Raw genomic sequence first — 14,022 nt, 5'->3', positions numbered from 1 at the left:
CGTCCCTTCACTAGAGTCAAAGTCAATGTGCCTTTCCCAGAGCCAGAGCGGGAGCTTGTGTGCTTCCCCCTGCATCAGAAACAGGTATGATCACCGTGGGCAGGAGCCAGCCAACAGGGCAAGAGGTGGGAAGTGATCCCACAGGTCTGTGGAGGGGGGGAGCATGCAGGACCCAGTAGGGCAGTGGTCTCTTTGTGGCTTTGCCAAGATCTGGCTGCCCCAAGGAAGCAATGTGCAGCACAGCCTTCCCACAGCTGCTCTACTAGGGCAACCCTTCCTACAGCATGGGTGCCCACCCAGGAGTTCTCCCACCCCACCTGACATTCTGCATTGCACTGTGAGGTGCCCAAAACCCAGTCTCCCCTGGAGCCCCATAAGTGGGCCCCATGCTGGCAGGCAAGATGGGAAACTGGGGTTATGGGCTGCATCAGCTGCCCCTTTGCTGCAGAGGGCATGTGGGAACAGTTCTAGCTCAAGGCCCGCTGTGAAGGGCACTTTGGGGGTCAAGCACCCAAATTCAAGTGAAAAAACCAGTCAGATGCTGGGTGAGGAGGCAGCATGGTACTGACCAAAACTGGGATGCAATTTGTGGACAGTTTGAGGGGGACAGGTGAGTGACTCCTCTTTGCAATACTCTTCTTTACCCAAAGGCTGATTTTTGACCAGCACCCATGCAGTGCATTATCACCTGGATAGCAAAACTTGTGAAATGCTGGAGGTGCCCCCCATGGCAACAGTGGTGGGAAGGCAGCCATTGGTACCACTGGCCCCACACCATGCATGACCCTTAGACTATGTCCCCATACAATGTTAAGAGACCGAAAGGTAAGATCTGCAGCCCAAAGCACACAGGCTGCTGGGAGAGGCCAGCAGCTGCTATTGCAGGCTGCCATGGGAAGCTGATGAGAGAAACAAAGGGGAAGGATCAGCGACAACAAAACCAGCAGCAAAACCACCTCTCTGCCAGCAAGCCAGGGGCAAGTGCTGCAGGGTCCTCCCAGCAGTACGGAACTGGAGGGCTGGGAATCAGGGGGCAAACCAGCTAGAGCCATTGCAACCAAGTCCAGGCACCTGCCCCAAGGAAAACAGAAGCAAGCAGATAACTAAACCCAAAATGAAACATAAAAGCTACAGGAAAAAAAAATCCCCAAAGGCACCAAACCTGTTGGTTTTTTTCAGCTTGCGTATTTTTAATGAAGTAAAAAATAAAAATGAAAGAAAGAAACATGCCACAGAGGTTGTCAGCCTGGTGCAGATCACCCTTGTGCATGGAGGGCATCAGGGTCCCCATGCAGCTGGCCCTCATGGTAGCCAGTCCTACCTCCCACCCCCTCCCTGCAGTCAGCTGGAGAAGGAAGTGGATGAAAAGCACATGGTGCATACACACAAGCAACAGAAGAACGGCACAACAGCGCTCCAGGCCGGGCTTTATCCAGGAATGGGTATGCTGGCATGGGTAAAATAAAAGCTCAACATACTCAACATACTCTATATGTCCAAATTAAAAACAGCAACGGTAACAATCTCCCCTTGAGAGCTGCAATTTAAATCCCCCCCGAAAGCGTCTGGGGGCTTTTGTAATGTTTCTTTCAGTGTCTCATGTGTGAGCTCTGGGGTCCCCATCTGATGGGCAGCATGGCGGTGGCAGCAGCTGCTCTTGTTGGCACTACTGGAGGCCAGAAGAACCAGCAAGCTCAGTGGGAGCCTGGCCTCGGGGTTTCTTGCCCATCTTTTTCAGGCCCTTCACCACAGGTATGGAGAAGGGAGGATAAGGAGGCAGGATGTCAGATGCTTATTAGCTTCAAACCCAGCGGTTTTCACCCACAGTGGGCTCCCATTGGAAAGCTCCTGCTGCTCCTCTGAGAAGAAACCCTCTTCTCTGCCTCACATGTATACACATTTAAATAGAGATATAAATATCTGATAAACATTTTGTATGAAAATAAATACTTCATCTGGGTGTTAAGAACCATCGTCACCTCCACCTAGTCACATTCTATGTTACATCTCTTTTTGTCCATGACAACCTTGTTCCCATTGCTTTTTCCCTAACCTATGGACACCTCCTCCCTGCCTCTCGGAGCAGACAAAATCACCTCAGCAGGCAGAGGTGTACTTTTCAGCAGCCTCTCTCTTACTTGCTGCCTCCCAAAGTTTGGCTTATTATTGAGAACTCGATGAAAATGGTTGCCTTTACAGCACCTGTTTCTTGATAGAAGAAATGATCTTTGTCTTGAAAACACTTTACAAAGAGTAGGGTTTTAACATTCTCTTCCAGGGCTCTCAATTAAGAAATATGTTTCTAGATAGCACTGTTTATATAGATATAGGTATAATTTTTATTTATTTTTATTACCAACCCAACATTTCAATTTTCAGCTTTTGATGTAACTCATGACATATTCTCGTGGTGGTGGGTTTTTTTCTTTCTTTTTCCTTAAAAAGAAATGCACTTCAAATGAAAAGGATGCTTTTTTGTCTGTCTGGTGTGCCTAAAAGGTACTTGAGATGACACAGGAGTCCTGATGTGGATGGCAGTTTTTAAGCCTGTACCTGTCAGTGGCCTGAAGACCACCAGCAAGATACAGGCATTGTGAAAACTGGGGGAGCAATTGAATAAAAGGGCAGCCATGCCACAGCTCAGGGTGAGATGGCACTGGGAACATATGGGCACACTATCCAGGTTTTCCTGAATTCATTTCCACCTCTGAGCAGGAGAACCACGCAGCAAACCCGCCACCACCACCATCCCAAGGAGCCAATGCCGCTTTCCCTGGCCCCCTTGCTCCCCGTGCGGCAGGCTCTTCCTGGGTGGCCATTTATTTCTTTTAACAGTTGTAAATTAACATAATTTTCTCTCCTTGCAGTACCACAAGCTCAAAGTTAATTATACAAAGAGAAATGCCATAGTCAAAATATACATGACACGTATTGTATTAGAGGGTTGGGGGTTTTTTCCTTCTTTTTTTCTTAGCCCAGGCAGGTGATTGAGATGCTACATGCTCCAGCCTTTGTCATTAAATGTGTGTGACTGTGTGTCTGTGTTTGTATTAAAAATATATCAGTCTTGTGATGTTCTTAAAAAAGAAAGTAATGGAGGGTGGCGGGGGAGGGAACGGGTAATAGTGAAGAAGTTCTTTGACTGTGTCACAGTCTTTTGTGGCTTCATAAAATACACATGTTCAATTCCAGCACTGATGGCAGCTTGAAGCTTTAGAGTTTAAATTTTTAACATTTTTCTGATTAAGTAGTAAAAAAGAAAAAAAAATCAATTAGCGTGCTCCCCCAAAACCAAAAAGCAACAAGCAAACAAAAAAAAAGAAAAATCCCCCCCCAAATTCCTGAATCAGGCTTCTGCAATTCTCAACTAGTAAAAATAAGGAAACATCTCCTTACAGTGGAGGGGTGCTCGGCAGGAAAGGAGACGAGCCCCTATGGGAGAGGTGGCCTTTGGAGATGGTTGAAACTTCATAATCTCATTGAATAGGGTCAGTGGCTGGGTTTATTGTGTTTTATTTCAATACTTGCCATTGTTGCTTTCTTTTATACCATTTTTGGATGGGTTTTGTCTCTTTGTTTTTTTCACTCTGTGATGGTTTTGCCCTTCTTGGCACCCAGCTGTCTAACCGTCTGGGCAGTGGCAGCCCCTGACAGACAGCTGTACCCTCAGGTGAAACCGCACTTCCAGGACCGGTGTCCGGTGAGGTAATGGAGGAGGGGGTCCCTCCCTCCGGCAGCACCATCCCTCCACTGCCTAAAACCCCTTGATGTAGCAATAGGCCTCCAGGGTGGCGAAGAGGATGTAGAGCAGCCAGAGGCTGACGAAGAGCAACGTCGTGGCCAGTTTGCACCCCCGGGGGCCTCCCAGCTCCCCGCCAAGGTGGGGTCGCCGGCGGTAGAGGAGGACACTGATGCAGATGAAGGCGAAGATGGTGAAAAGTGTGACGGAGAATGCCAGGGTGCCTGCTGACACCTGGAACTCCTGCCCCTGTGACGCCCAGTAGATCGCTGCCACTGACCATGCCAGCCCGATGCCCAGGAAGACGTTGACAGCATTGCTGCCTGTGACGTTGGTGATGGAGGCGTCAGCGTACACGTCCTGGACGGCTGCAGCTTTGCTGGCGAATGTGTCTGGGGTTGAGGGAGGAGGGAAGGAGAAATCACTGGGGGCTTCAACAGGAGAAACAGACAACGCTTCATGTCTGGGGGACAACGGAGGCTCAGGTGCGACACTGACCAGGTTAGGACACAGACCTCTCCTGGTGCACAACCCCCTCCCAGGTCCAGAGACTCCATGTTGCCACCAAGCAGAGTGCAGACCTTGTCTAGGAACAGGGTTTTGTGGATCCCCTTCCCAGCCCGAACCCCATCCCATGACAGAGCTGCTCCCCTGGAAGGAAGAGCATCATCAGAAGAGTTACCTCCCACCCCATCCCTTCCCTGCAGCCGCCTCACCTGGTACAGAAGTGCCGAAGGCGACAAAGACAACAGCGGTCACCGAGTCCTTGAGGCCAATGGTGCAGCCGAAGTGGGAGGCGAGGTCGCCGATGACAGCCGTGAGCATGCCGATGATGAGGATGGAGACAACGAAGCAGGCCCAGCCGTTGCAGTACTCAGTGGGGGGCACACAGGCAAACAGCACCTTCCAGAAGACAGTCAGGAAGTGCATCACGTAGTCAAAGCAGGATGGCAGGCGCTCCTCGCCAGACTCATCTTCGTCCTCATCACCCGCTGCAAACAACATGGAAGGAGAGGTCCAGCCTTCATGTTGGGGCAGGTCAAGTTTACAGGGGTTAGATGTAGCCTCTGCTTGGCCCTTTCACTAACGTATCTGCAAAAGCCCACTTTATGTGGAGCAGAGGAGCTCTCTGGACTAGCTTTGCTGATGGTCATCACATATGCAACTGATGAGCATCACTGACCAGGGAGATGTGGTGTCCTGAGCCCAGACAGATCTCATTCCAGGCTGCATGAACCCTATGGATGCTGGTATGGGATTTCTGATGTCCCCCTCACCTGCACTGACGGTAATGGCCTCCATGAACTGGTCCCTCCAGGAATGTGTCCCTACCACCAAAGCCAGGTTTGTCTTCTTAATCAGCTTGTCCACGGTGCTCTGTTGTGGGAATAAAGATGCACAGCAGTTAAACTGGCTGTTAGCTGTCAAGCACGATCTCTGAGTGCACTGTGGTCTCACAGACCCTTTCCAAACTGTGGAAGTGCCACAAGCACTCTCCTACCAGCCAGATGAAGTCATGACAGGAGTTAAGCCCGCCTTCTCTCTGGACTGGTTGACCTAAACCTCACCAGAGCCAGATTGTTTCCCACCCTTTAATCCTGATGAGGCTCCTTCCTCCCTCATCTGTGCCTCACCAGAGACAGCTTTGCTAGTCCCCATTGGCTGCTTCTGCTTACAGCAGGGCTCCCTTTTCTTTCTCCCTCCACCCTTGCCTACTAGCAGCTGCTAATTCTGACATTTCTTGTAGACTTCATCCACCCTTTACCACATTACATACTTCTTTCCCTCTTCCAAAAGCTCTTTCCCTGCACATGCTGCCTCCTCAGTTCTACTCTCCAAGGCTGCTCTCAGTGCCACATGGCTTCCCCCTCCTGGAAGACCCCTAGGACACCTACTGACCTTGAACTCATAGGACTCCTCAATGATGACTTCTAGTTTGGGATGCTCGCCGAGTATTGGTTTGCCCATCTCTGCAATCCTCTTGGCTTCTTCCTCTTCAACCGTCAGCTTCCTCTCAGCCACCTCTGTGAAAGCAAGGTCAACACTAAGCTGTAGGCAGCAGCCCTGGAGCTCCAGGGCACCATGGGGGCTTGTCTGCAGGGCCCAAGTGGAACACGTTTTCAATTTCTTTAAAAAATACCCTTGAATCTTTCTTCAATCTGCACTGGTGCTCTTGGCTGACATATACCCTCCCATCACCTCTGTAGTAGCCACATCTTTGGGGAGACTGAGGTACCAATCTGTCCTGACATTAGGCACAAGTGTCCTTTAAGACACCTTTAACACCCTGATGTGTTCCCTGATTTGAATGAACAAGAGACAGGATCTTTTTATTCCCCTCTGAGCAGAAAATCACTGTGCCACTCAGTGCTTGATCTAGCACTCAGAGCAACACACAGTCACAACCACACATGAACCACACATGAATTGGAAAAATGAACAAGAATAAGTAAGTAATGAAACAAGTACTTTTTTCTTTCATACTGCTGTGAGGATGGTGAAGCACTGGAACAGGTTGTCCAGATAAGTTATGGATGCCACAACTCTGTAAGTGTTCAAGACCAGGTTGGACATGGCTTTCAGCAACCTGGTCTAGGGACCAGCAACCCCATGGCAGGAGGGTTGAAACCAGATGAAAAATTCTTTCCAACATATTCCATTCTCTGATTATATGTTTAGTTTCTGCTGGAGGAAACTAAACTAGGACCTCAGGTCAGCAGCATTCTGAGGTGAGCCTGTGTCAGGCTCATCTTGCTGATGTCCCAGCTAACCCAGCAAGATGCCTGGAAAGGGTTATGGTTGCCCAGATGAGAAGGAGCATCCCAACTGCCCAGGCAGCTCCCTAGCCCTAACCCAGGTCTCCTCTTCCACCCACCCACCCACCCAAGTGCAGACACATGCTGATGGGGTCTCGGTAAAGCGAAAGAAGCTGGTTTTCCCCTGGTTTTCCTGTGTCTGACCAGTCAGGGTGTATGAGCTGCAATACAAGGCTCAGCTGAGCCTGGGAGCAGGAGCTGGGGCTCTGAAGAACCCGGCAGAGCATCTTGTTCTGGCTAACAGGTGTTACCCAAGGTTTCCTGTAGAGGTTACAAATGCTCAGGTAATGCCTCACATGTGATTAATCCCATACGGACTCCAGCAGATCACATGCTTCCTACCAAAAATCACACAGACGTTATGAAGTCCCAGTGAAATCTATTTATAAACTCTGACTTCTCTCTTCATCTGCCCAACTAGATTGATTGCAAAGACTGTAAGCCTTGCAAGACCTGCAGAATTTATAAAACATATAATAACTCTTGTGGCAGGTGACATTATTATAACCCATCACAGAAGCAGAAAAGCTGCATCCATCATTTGAAATCGATGACGTACATCCACACCATCATTGCCTAGCTCAAAGACAGAATAGTCTGGATTTAGGAATCACATAAATTTACAAGAAATGACAAAGATGGGGAGTACAGCACCTGGAGAAGAAGATGGGCAATACAGACTGCTGGGGGATATAGGGGGCACATTTGCAGGCAAAGACCAAGTGAGCACAGAGTGGAGGAGGCAGCTGAGCTGCAGAAGTGCAGAAGAATTTTTTCAGTGAAAGGGTGGTTAAGTATTGGAATGGGCTGCCTAGGAAGGTGGTGGAATCACCATCCCTGGAAGACATAAAAAAAAGACTGGATGTGGCACTTAGTGCTCTGGTTTAGTTGGCATGGTGGTGTTCAGTCAAAGCCTGGACTCAAGGATCTTGGAGGTCTTTTCCTTAATGATTCTATGACTCCATGATTCTATGAAAATGTTCTGCCTTATACTACACTTGTAGGCATGAATTGATGATTATCAAGAACAAGATTCAAGATACTTTTATTCACTGGAACAGGGAGTCAGATGCAATCTACATCTCTTTCTAAGACACAGAACAAGAAAGACCAGTCTCTGCCTCTACCTGGAAGCATATGAAGATGACAAGCTGTATCCATTGATGAAAATACAGGTGCTCATACACCAGCTGCCATAGCACATACATGGCTTTGCTTCTGTCTGAACTCCCCATAACCTGAAGCTCAGGGGCGGAGGCACCCTCAGCTTTGCAAAGCCCAGCTTGGCATGCTGACATGTGCTGACAGTACAGAGCTGAGCAAAAGCACTACGGCCAGCCCAGACTTTGTGACAGTCTGACTCACTACAACCTTCCCTGGGAAGTAACTGCATCTGAAAAGCTGCGGTCGCAGTCCCTGGGGCTCCCGCCCACTGGCTGCAGTTGCAGAGTGCAGAAAGCAAATGTCTGGAATCTGAGGAGATGCTCTGAAAACAGGGAATATCAGGCCAAATTTCCTCGGCTTCACAACTCCAGGAGAAATAATGCAATGAAACCTCAGTCCCTAATTTAACTGATTTGACAAAAGCCTTTGGCATGGTAAGAGAACACGGAGCCTCGTGCAAATGTTATCCCTCTAGGCAAGGCTGAGCTGCCGGCAGGTCTCTAAGCACGTGCAGTGCAGAAAACTTGCTCATCTACATAGGAAGTGCTATCCAACACAGCTTTATCCCGGAACCTGGTGTCTTGCTCAGGCTGGTTAATTTACTTGCACCAGGCACGACAGTGCAGTATCTGAAGCCCTCCCTAAGGAGGAAGATCTCCTGCATCTCTTCTCAGAGTGTGCCAGGTCCAAGGCTGCTGGGCAGGCTGCATGGGAACATGTGTGTCCACAGGACCTTGCACCTGCCAGCAGGTGGCTTTATTGTCTCTGCAAGGCACTTGTGGATCACCTACTGATTCGATGAACATGGCAACCACTTGCCAGGGAGCTCTCAGAGTAAGTCAAGTGACACAACCCTGTCCAAGAGTGGACAGATTGCTCTGTCAGCCTAGAGGCTGCATGCTAGCATGAGGGTGACACCAGACACTGCATACAATAAAGGTGCTGGTGCTTACTGAGGGGCAGTGGGTGTCCTGCTATTCAAGGGCACCTTGCTAGTGGACTAAGTGCCACCAGAGGCACCTTCAAGCCCTAGGTAGGCCACCTAGAGTGAAGGGACAAGCTGACCAGCAATGGAGACCTTCAGCCTACTGACAGCATGTCCATCGAGACGTGAATAATGGAGGCCCTGCTGTCAACACACAAGGCCTCCTTTGTGGTGTATATGGTGAACTGGGGCAGTTTGTACAGTGTGTACATACAAACTGCCCCAGTTTGTGAACTGAGGAGCAGAGAGAAGAAACACAGGTGCCCAAGAAAGCCTGTCAAGGGTGTCCTATGGGAACACCTGATTGAATATGACTGCCAAGCTAAGTCTTTCAAATGTCAGCTGCAAGCAAACCACGGGAGAACAGGAACAGGTAACATGTCCAAATGGGTACCTCACAGAAATGTTAATAGAGGAAGCTTTCAGATAAGGAAGAAAGGAAGTAATTCCTTCTTATCTTACATTTGTGAACATGCAACAGGAAAGCAAAGCACAGAAACTTAACAAATTTCAAAGGTGCATCTGAAAACATTTAAGCTGCCATTATATTTTCACTGAATCTCTATCCTAATGTAGAAGACAAACACAGATTAAGACTCACATGTCAATACTGTGCTGGATCTTGCTCAAGGCACTCATTCAAGTGACCCATAGGTGCCAAATACCAGGCTGCTGACTGTCCTCTGAAATTAAGGCTGTGCCATTTGTGGCAGGAAGGACAAATTCAGAAGCCCAGCTGACGCATCTCTTGCCCCAGCCTATACCACAATACAGTTAAGGGGAAGAGCTAAGCACGTCCAAAGAGTGATACAAAGCACCTACATGATTCCACTGCTTCTCCCCACCTACTGTTTAGGACACATATGAGCACCTTTTGATAGGAATCAGTGTCAACCTCTACAAAACACCAGAGCCCAAGATGAACCTGCTCCAGGCTTGTTAGGTCTGCCTGTTCCAATGGGATGCTGAGGGCTGAGTTAGACCCTGTGGGTACTGACTCAACAGCTGAGAAGGAATGAACTCTTGCAACATCCCAGTGACAGAGCACAATCCCAATGCCTTTTAGGGAAGCCCTTTAGCCAGCAGCAGGGTGCACCAGGATGCCTGTGGAGCTGCAGGAGGCTGCTGTCCCCGCATCAAGCGTGGGGGATGCTCCCACATGGTCTGTGGTAGCCACAGGCCCCCACCTCCTGAGGGAGCGGGTGTAGGGCTGGGGCCTTGGAGGGCTCCTCCAGGAAGCAGAGACAGAGCATCTGTGAGGTGTGTCACACATCACCCTCATGCAGTAGCCTGCAAATAAGACTACTGAGGGCTGTGATAAATAAAACATAAAGAGGGAAGGGTTGGGGGCTGGGTGTTGGGAGACAGATTTTAATTTGTAAGGTCAAGTCTGTCAAGGTGAATGCTGCCAAGCTGCAGCTTAATTATTAACTAGCCTGATTTCTATTTGTATCTGCATCAGTACCTACTTTTCAATGCGGATTGCACCCTGGACTCCTTGGACTCCCTGCTGTCAACCCCAATTAAGCCTGATAAGGTCTGGCTGTGCGTAGCAAGAACAGGAGCTTGCCAGGACCTCCTGGGCTGCCTCCACCTCCTCCCTGGGAAGGGGAAGGTGGCCGGAGAGGGGTCCCCTAAATCCTGCCTGCCCTGGTACATTGGTGTGTGCTACCATCAAGTGTTAGGAATCTCTCTGGGCTGCAGGAGCACATAGAGGCTGCTGAGGCTAGGCAAGTTGGGGCTGATGTGTCAGCTGCACCAAGATACTCCACTCCGGGTGCCAGGGAACCCATGGGTTAGAGAGGAGATGCTACAAGCCGGGAAGACAACATGTCTGATAAGATTAAAGGCTGGGTGGGAAGAATGAGGATGAAGTCCACTTTTGCTCAGGCTGTAGCAATGGCCACAGCTGACACCCACTACGCACTGGACCCCGCAGAAAGCAAGGAGAGGTTTTTGGTTAAACCATTCCATGCTCTCTCATGTACTCTGCCTTGTTCAGACCCTTAAAGCTATGACAGACAAGGGGGCTTGGCAGCTCCCGGTTATGGTCCTGCCATTGCTGTGCTCTGCAGCCTTGGGCATGTCCCTGCCATGCTCGCTCCTCAGTTCTCATCCTGTGTCTGTCTCTCAGTCTGTCTCTCTCCACTTATGTCTGCAGGGCCATTCTGGAACTTGAGCTGCAGTGATTTGCAAGGCGCTTTCAGATCTGCACGTGACAGGCAGTTTCTTGGACTCAAAATATTGTAAGGAGATCCCCTCCTCCTTGTATTTCTTCTGGGGAAAGGGGAGCACTAAGCAGTGTTCCCACATCATGCACTGCTCCTGGAGAATACTACATGGGTGCATGCCCACTCAACCTCCTTCAGATGGGGGGGACAAAATGGCAACTGGACATTGCCTGTGGCCTCCTGGACACATCATAAATCCAAGTTAGATAAAGCCAATTTCCATGGAGTAATCTGGCCACCGCATCTTTTGAGCTGAAAAAGGCAATGGGAAGGCCTTGTAACACCATCAGAGAGGTAGGCACTCATCACAGGCAGTGCTGCAAGACTACCAAGCAGCCATAGACCAGTTGGTATTCCCTGTCACTTGCTGAATAAATTGGATTAAAACCAGGAGTGTATTCATGAAAGATTGCTATGAAGGCCATTTCACACTCCTTGAGCTATCTTGTCTCCATCCATTTCTGGAGTGGGCATGTATCTGTATGAAGGTCACCCCTTCTAGGGACTATTCTGCTAGGTAGAAATCAAAACAACAATTAAAATGGGATTTTTTTTTTTTTGGTTGTGGTTTAGTAAAATATAATCCTGGCTAAACAAAGTAAATAGTGAGCATGAATGAGTTCCTATCTCCTGAGCACTGTCAAGCTGTCAGTCACAAGTGGGGAAGACTGCTGGCTAAAAGACACACTGCCTTTGGAGATTAGCATATGAATATATCCTTTACTGAAGCACATGCACACACACAAGCAGTGGCAGCCTGGGCTGCTTTCTAAAATGTGAGGAATCCACTTACTTAGCCCTGAAAGCTATTTGTGAGACATGATACATCCTGTATACATGCCCTAGCATTCCTTAATGCTAACTGAGAAGTGCTGCACATTCATGAGAGGAAGGCTAAGGCACAGGGCTGGGAACTGAGCATTATTGCACTCCTGGCTCTGCCTTGAGATTGCTGCTGACACAACTGTCCCTGACAGGCCAGACAACTGGCGTCTCTGTTCCCCAGTCTTTCCCACTGCAAAGTGGACCCAGGAGTTTTAATGCATAAATAAATAGATTTAGAAATACTTTCTTTGATCTGGATGAGTATGTACAAATTAGGATATAGACGTATCTACTATTTGGGTAATTTCGCATCCCTTTAAGAATCTGAATCACCTGAGCCCAAGAACTTTCAAGTAAAGGTTCTGCACAGGCTTTCAGTGACTTTTGCAAGGATTGGAAAGACCATCAGAGCAGTTCATCCACTGATAGCAAAGGTGGGGACAACTGGAGTACCTGTGCACTTTGATATTGAGTATTCCCCTGTATAAAGAGTATACAGAGAGATCATTGCCAGTGTTAAAACAGAAGGTTACACACCAGAGAAGTTAAAAAAAAACAACCCAAGTTTGACTCTCAAGTCTCTCCACAGTGATCCCATACTACAGTGGTCCTCTGAAGCCTGAACAACTGGCATTGGACAGTTGGACATGGCCAAGCAAGTTGGCATTGGACATGGCCAAGCAAGGCTTTCAGAATCTTTGCACGGTCTTGCAAGTCTGGCTCTGAGAGCCCATTTGGAAGAAACAAATGCTGAGCTGAATCTGTGCCCTTCCCAGTTACTTTCCCTCCCAGGGCTCTGCAAGGCCAGGGGGGCCAAGGCCGGGATTTCTCATTTCCCCTAGGTATGGGCTCCTGGGACAAGAGAGGCACTGCCACTTGGGCTCATCCACTGGGGCAACCACAGCTTCTGCAAAGAAAGGGGGTCACTCCCATGAGTGGGGGCTCTGCTGCTGCTGGCACTTGGGGGCTGTCAAAGGGATGCCACTTGAGGGGGAATGCCCCAGGTCTGCAGAGGAGACCCAGGGCAACCAGCAGTTGCAGGGACACAGCTCCAGGAGAGGGGCACTGCCTGGAAAGAGATGTGTGAGCTGCTCCAGGAGGGAGGGGATGAGGAGCGGGACCGACAGATTCCACTGAAACATTCAATAGTGCAGGTTTTTTTACAAAGATTCCTGCATGCCTGTGTAACCTAAATCTAACATGACACGGACTAAACGAGGACGTCACTTCTCTCCCCACTGATTAGCTGTGATTGGTGCTGAGTGACACTCCAGCACGTGCCTGCTTGCTGGCTGGCTGCTGGCTTGAAGCCACATGTGGAGGCTGAGCACCGTGAGCCTGAACCGGGGGCCAAACACACATCACATGCACAGAGGGCACCCTGAAGCAGCTCACCGAGGGGGGCACCCCAGGGACTGCTTCCCATCAGACAGAGGGGAGGCTTTTCCTTATTAACTGAAAAGTAACTTTCCATAGCTGGTGACCAAGTTCTCCAATAACAGCTGCCAAAAGCAATCAGATTGGATCACAACAGAGAGAGGAAAGTTATGTTATTTTAATAGAAATTATTTGGTTCCAGGGGTTCTGATCAAATTAGGCAGCTACTGAATTAAGGTAATGAAATTACTGGGAAGGAGGCTGTGCTCAACTTATTTCCAGTCCTCATGGACCTGAAGAGGTAACAAAGGAAATCGTCCAAACCATTCTGAGGAGTTTTCCATAAACACCCTAAGCTGATATTTGGGGAACTGGGGATTTCTGCCTGCCACTAGCAATTTTCTAATTAGTCCAATATCCAATGGGCTCTGGACATCCCCTAAGCAGTAGATTTGGCATCCTCTGAAAAGGAGCAGAGACTGAAGCCTGCATAGCAGATGCTGCTCGTTTGATTTGCAGCACAGCTTGGGCGTCATAAATGCTTTGGTTTTCAGCTCTGCTTGCAAACGTGTCAGATTCAAGCTCCTGTCTGCACCCTGCATGCCCGCCCTTGCCTTCTAACAAATATTTCTTCAGTGCAAATTCAACAGTAACCATATCTGGAATTGAAGGAATAATGAAAATACAGGAGGCGTACATTGCACCACAGTGGGATAAAGAGAGACCAGTGTAATGGGGATTTCAGGCAAGGAAGAGGGCTCAGTATTAATGCATATAAAATCCTGGCACAGGGAAAGGAGATGAAGAGTGCAGAGCCAGAGCTGAGGATGAGTAGGGAAATGGTGCTGGTGCTTATCGTGTCCTGGTGGTGTTCCCCTGGTTCTG

The 14,022-nt window shown here is 49.0% G+C and overlaps 1 protein-coding gene across 8 annotated transcripts in view; it reads right to left on the bottom strand.

The window, feature by feature from the left end:
• Positions 1-1,165: 1,165 nt before the first annotated feature.
• SLC8A3 (solute carrier family 8 member A3) overlaps positions 1,166-14,022 on the bottom strand; it is a 115,259-nt gene continuing 102,402 nt past the window's right edge. For all 8 annotated transcript variants that reach the window (XM_017830690.1, XM_017830689.1, XM_017830691.1 and 5 more), the window contains 4 exons: positions 5,639-5,763; positions 5,017-5,116; positions 4,456-4,731; positions 1,166-4,131 (listed from right to left, as the gene is read on the bottom strand). In XM_017830690.1, coding sequence (XP_017686179.1) covers positions 3,755-4,131; positions 4,456-4,731; positions 5,017-5,116; positions 5,639-5,763 — 878 coding nt within the window. In that variant the 3' untranslated portion in view covers positions 1,166-3,754. The remainder of the gene's footprint in view (positions 4,132-4,455; positions 4,732-5,016; positions 5,117-5,638; positions 5,764-14,022) is intronic.

The sequence above is a fragment of the Lepidothrix coronata genome, unplaced genomic scaffold (genome assembly GCF_001604755.1).
Source record: "Lepidothrix coronata isolate B3197 unplaced genomic scaffold, Lepidothrix_coronata-1.0 Scaffold182, whole genome shotgun sequence".
NCBI classification, from domain to species: domain Eukaryota; kingdom Metazoa; phylum Chordata; class Aves; order Passeriformes; family Pipridae; genus Lepidothrix; species Lepidothrix coronata.
The sequence above is the reverse complement of the archived record's forward strand: the minus strand, read 5'-3'. Positions and strand labels throughout refer to the sequence as shown.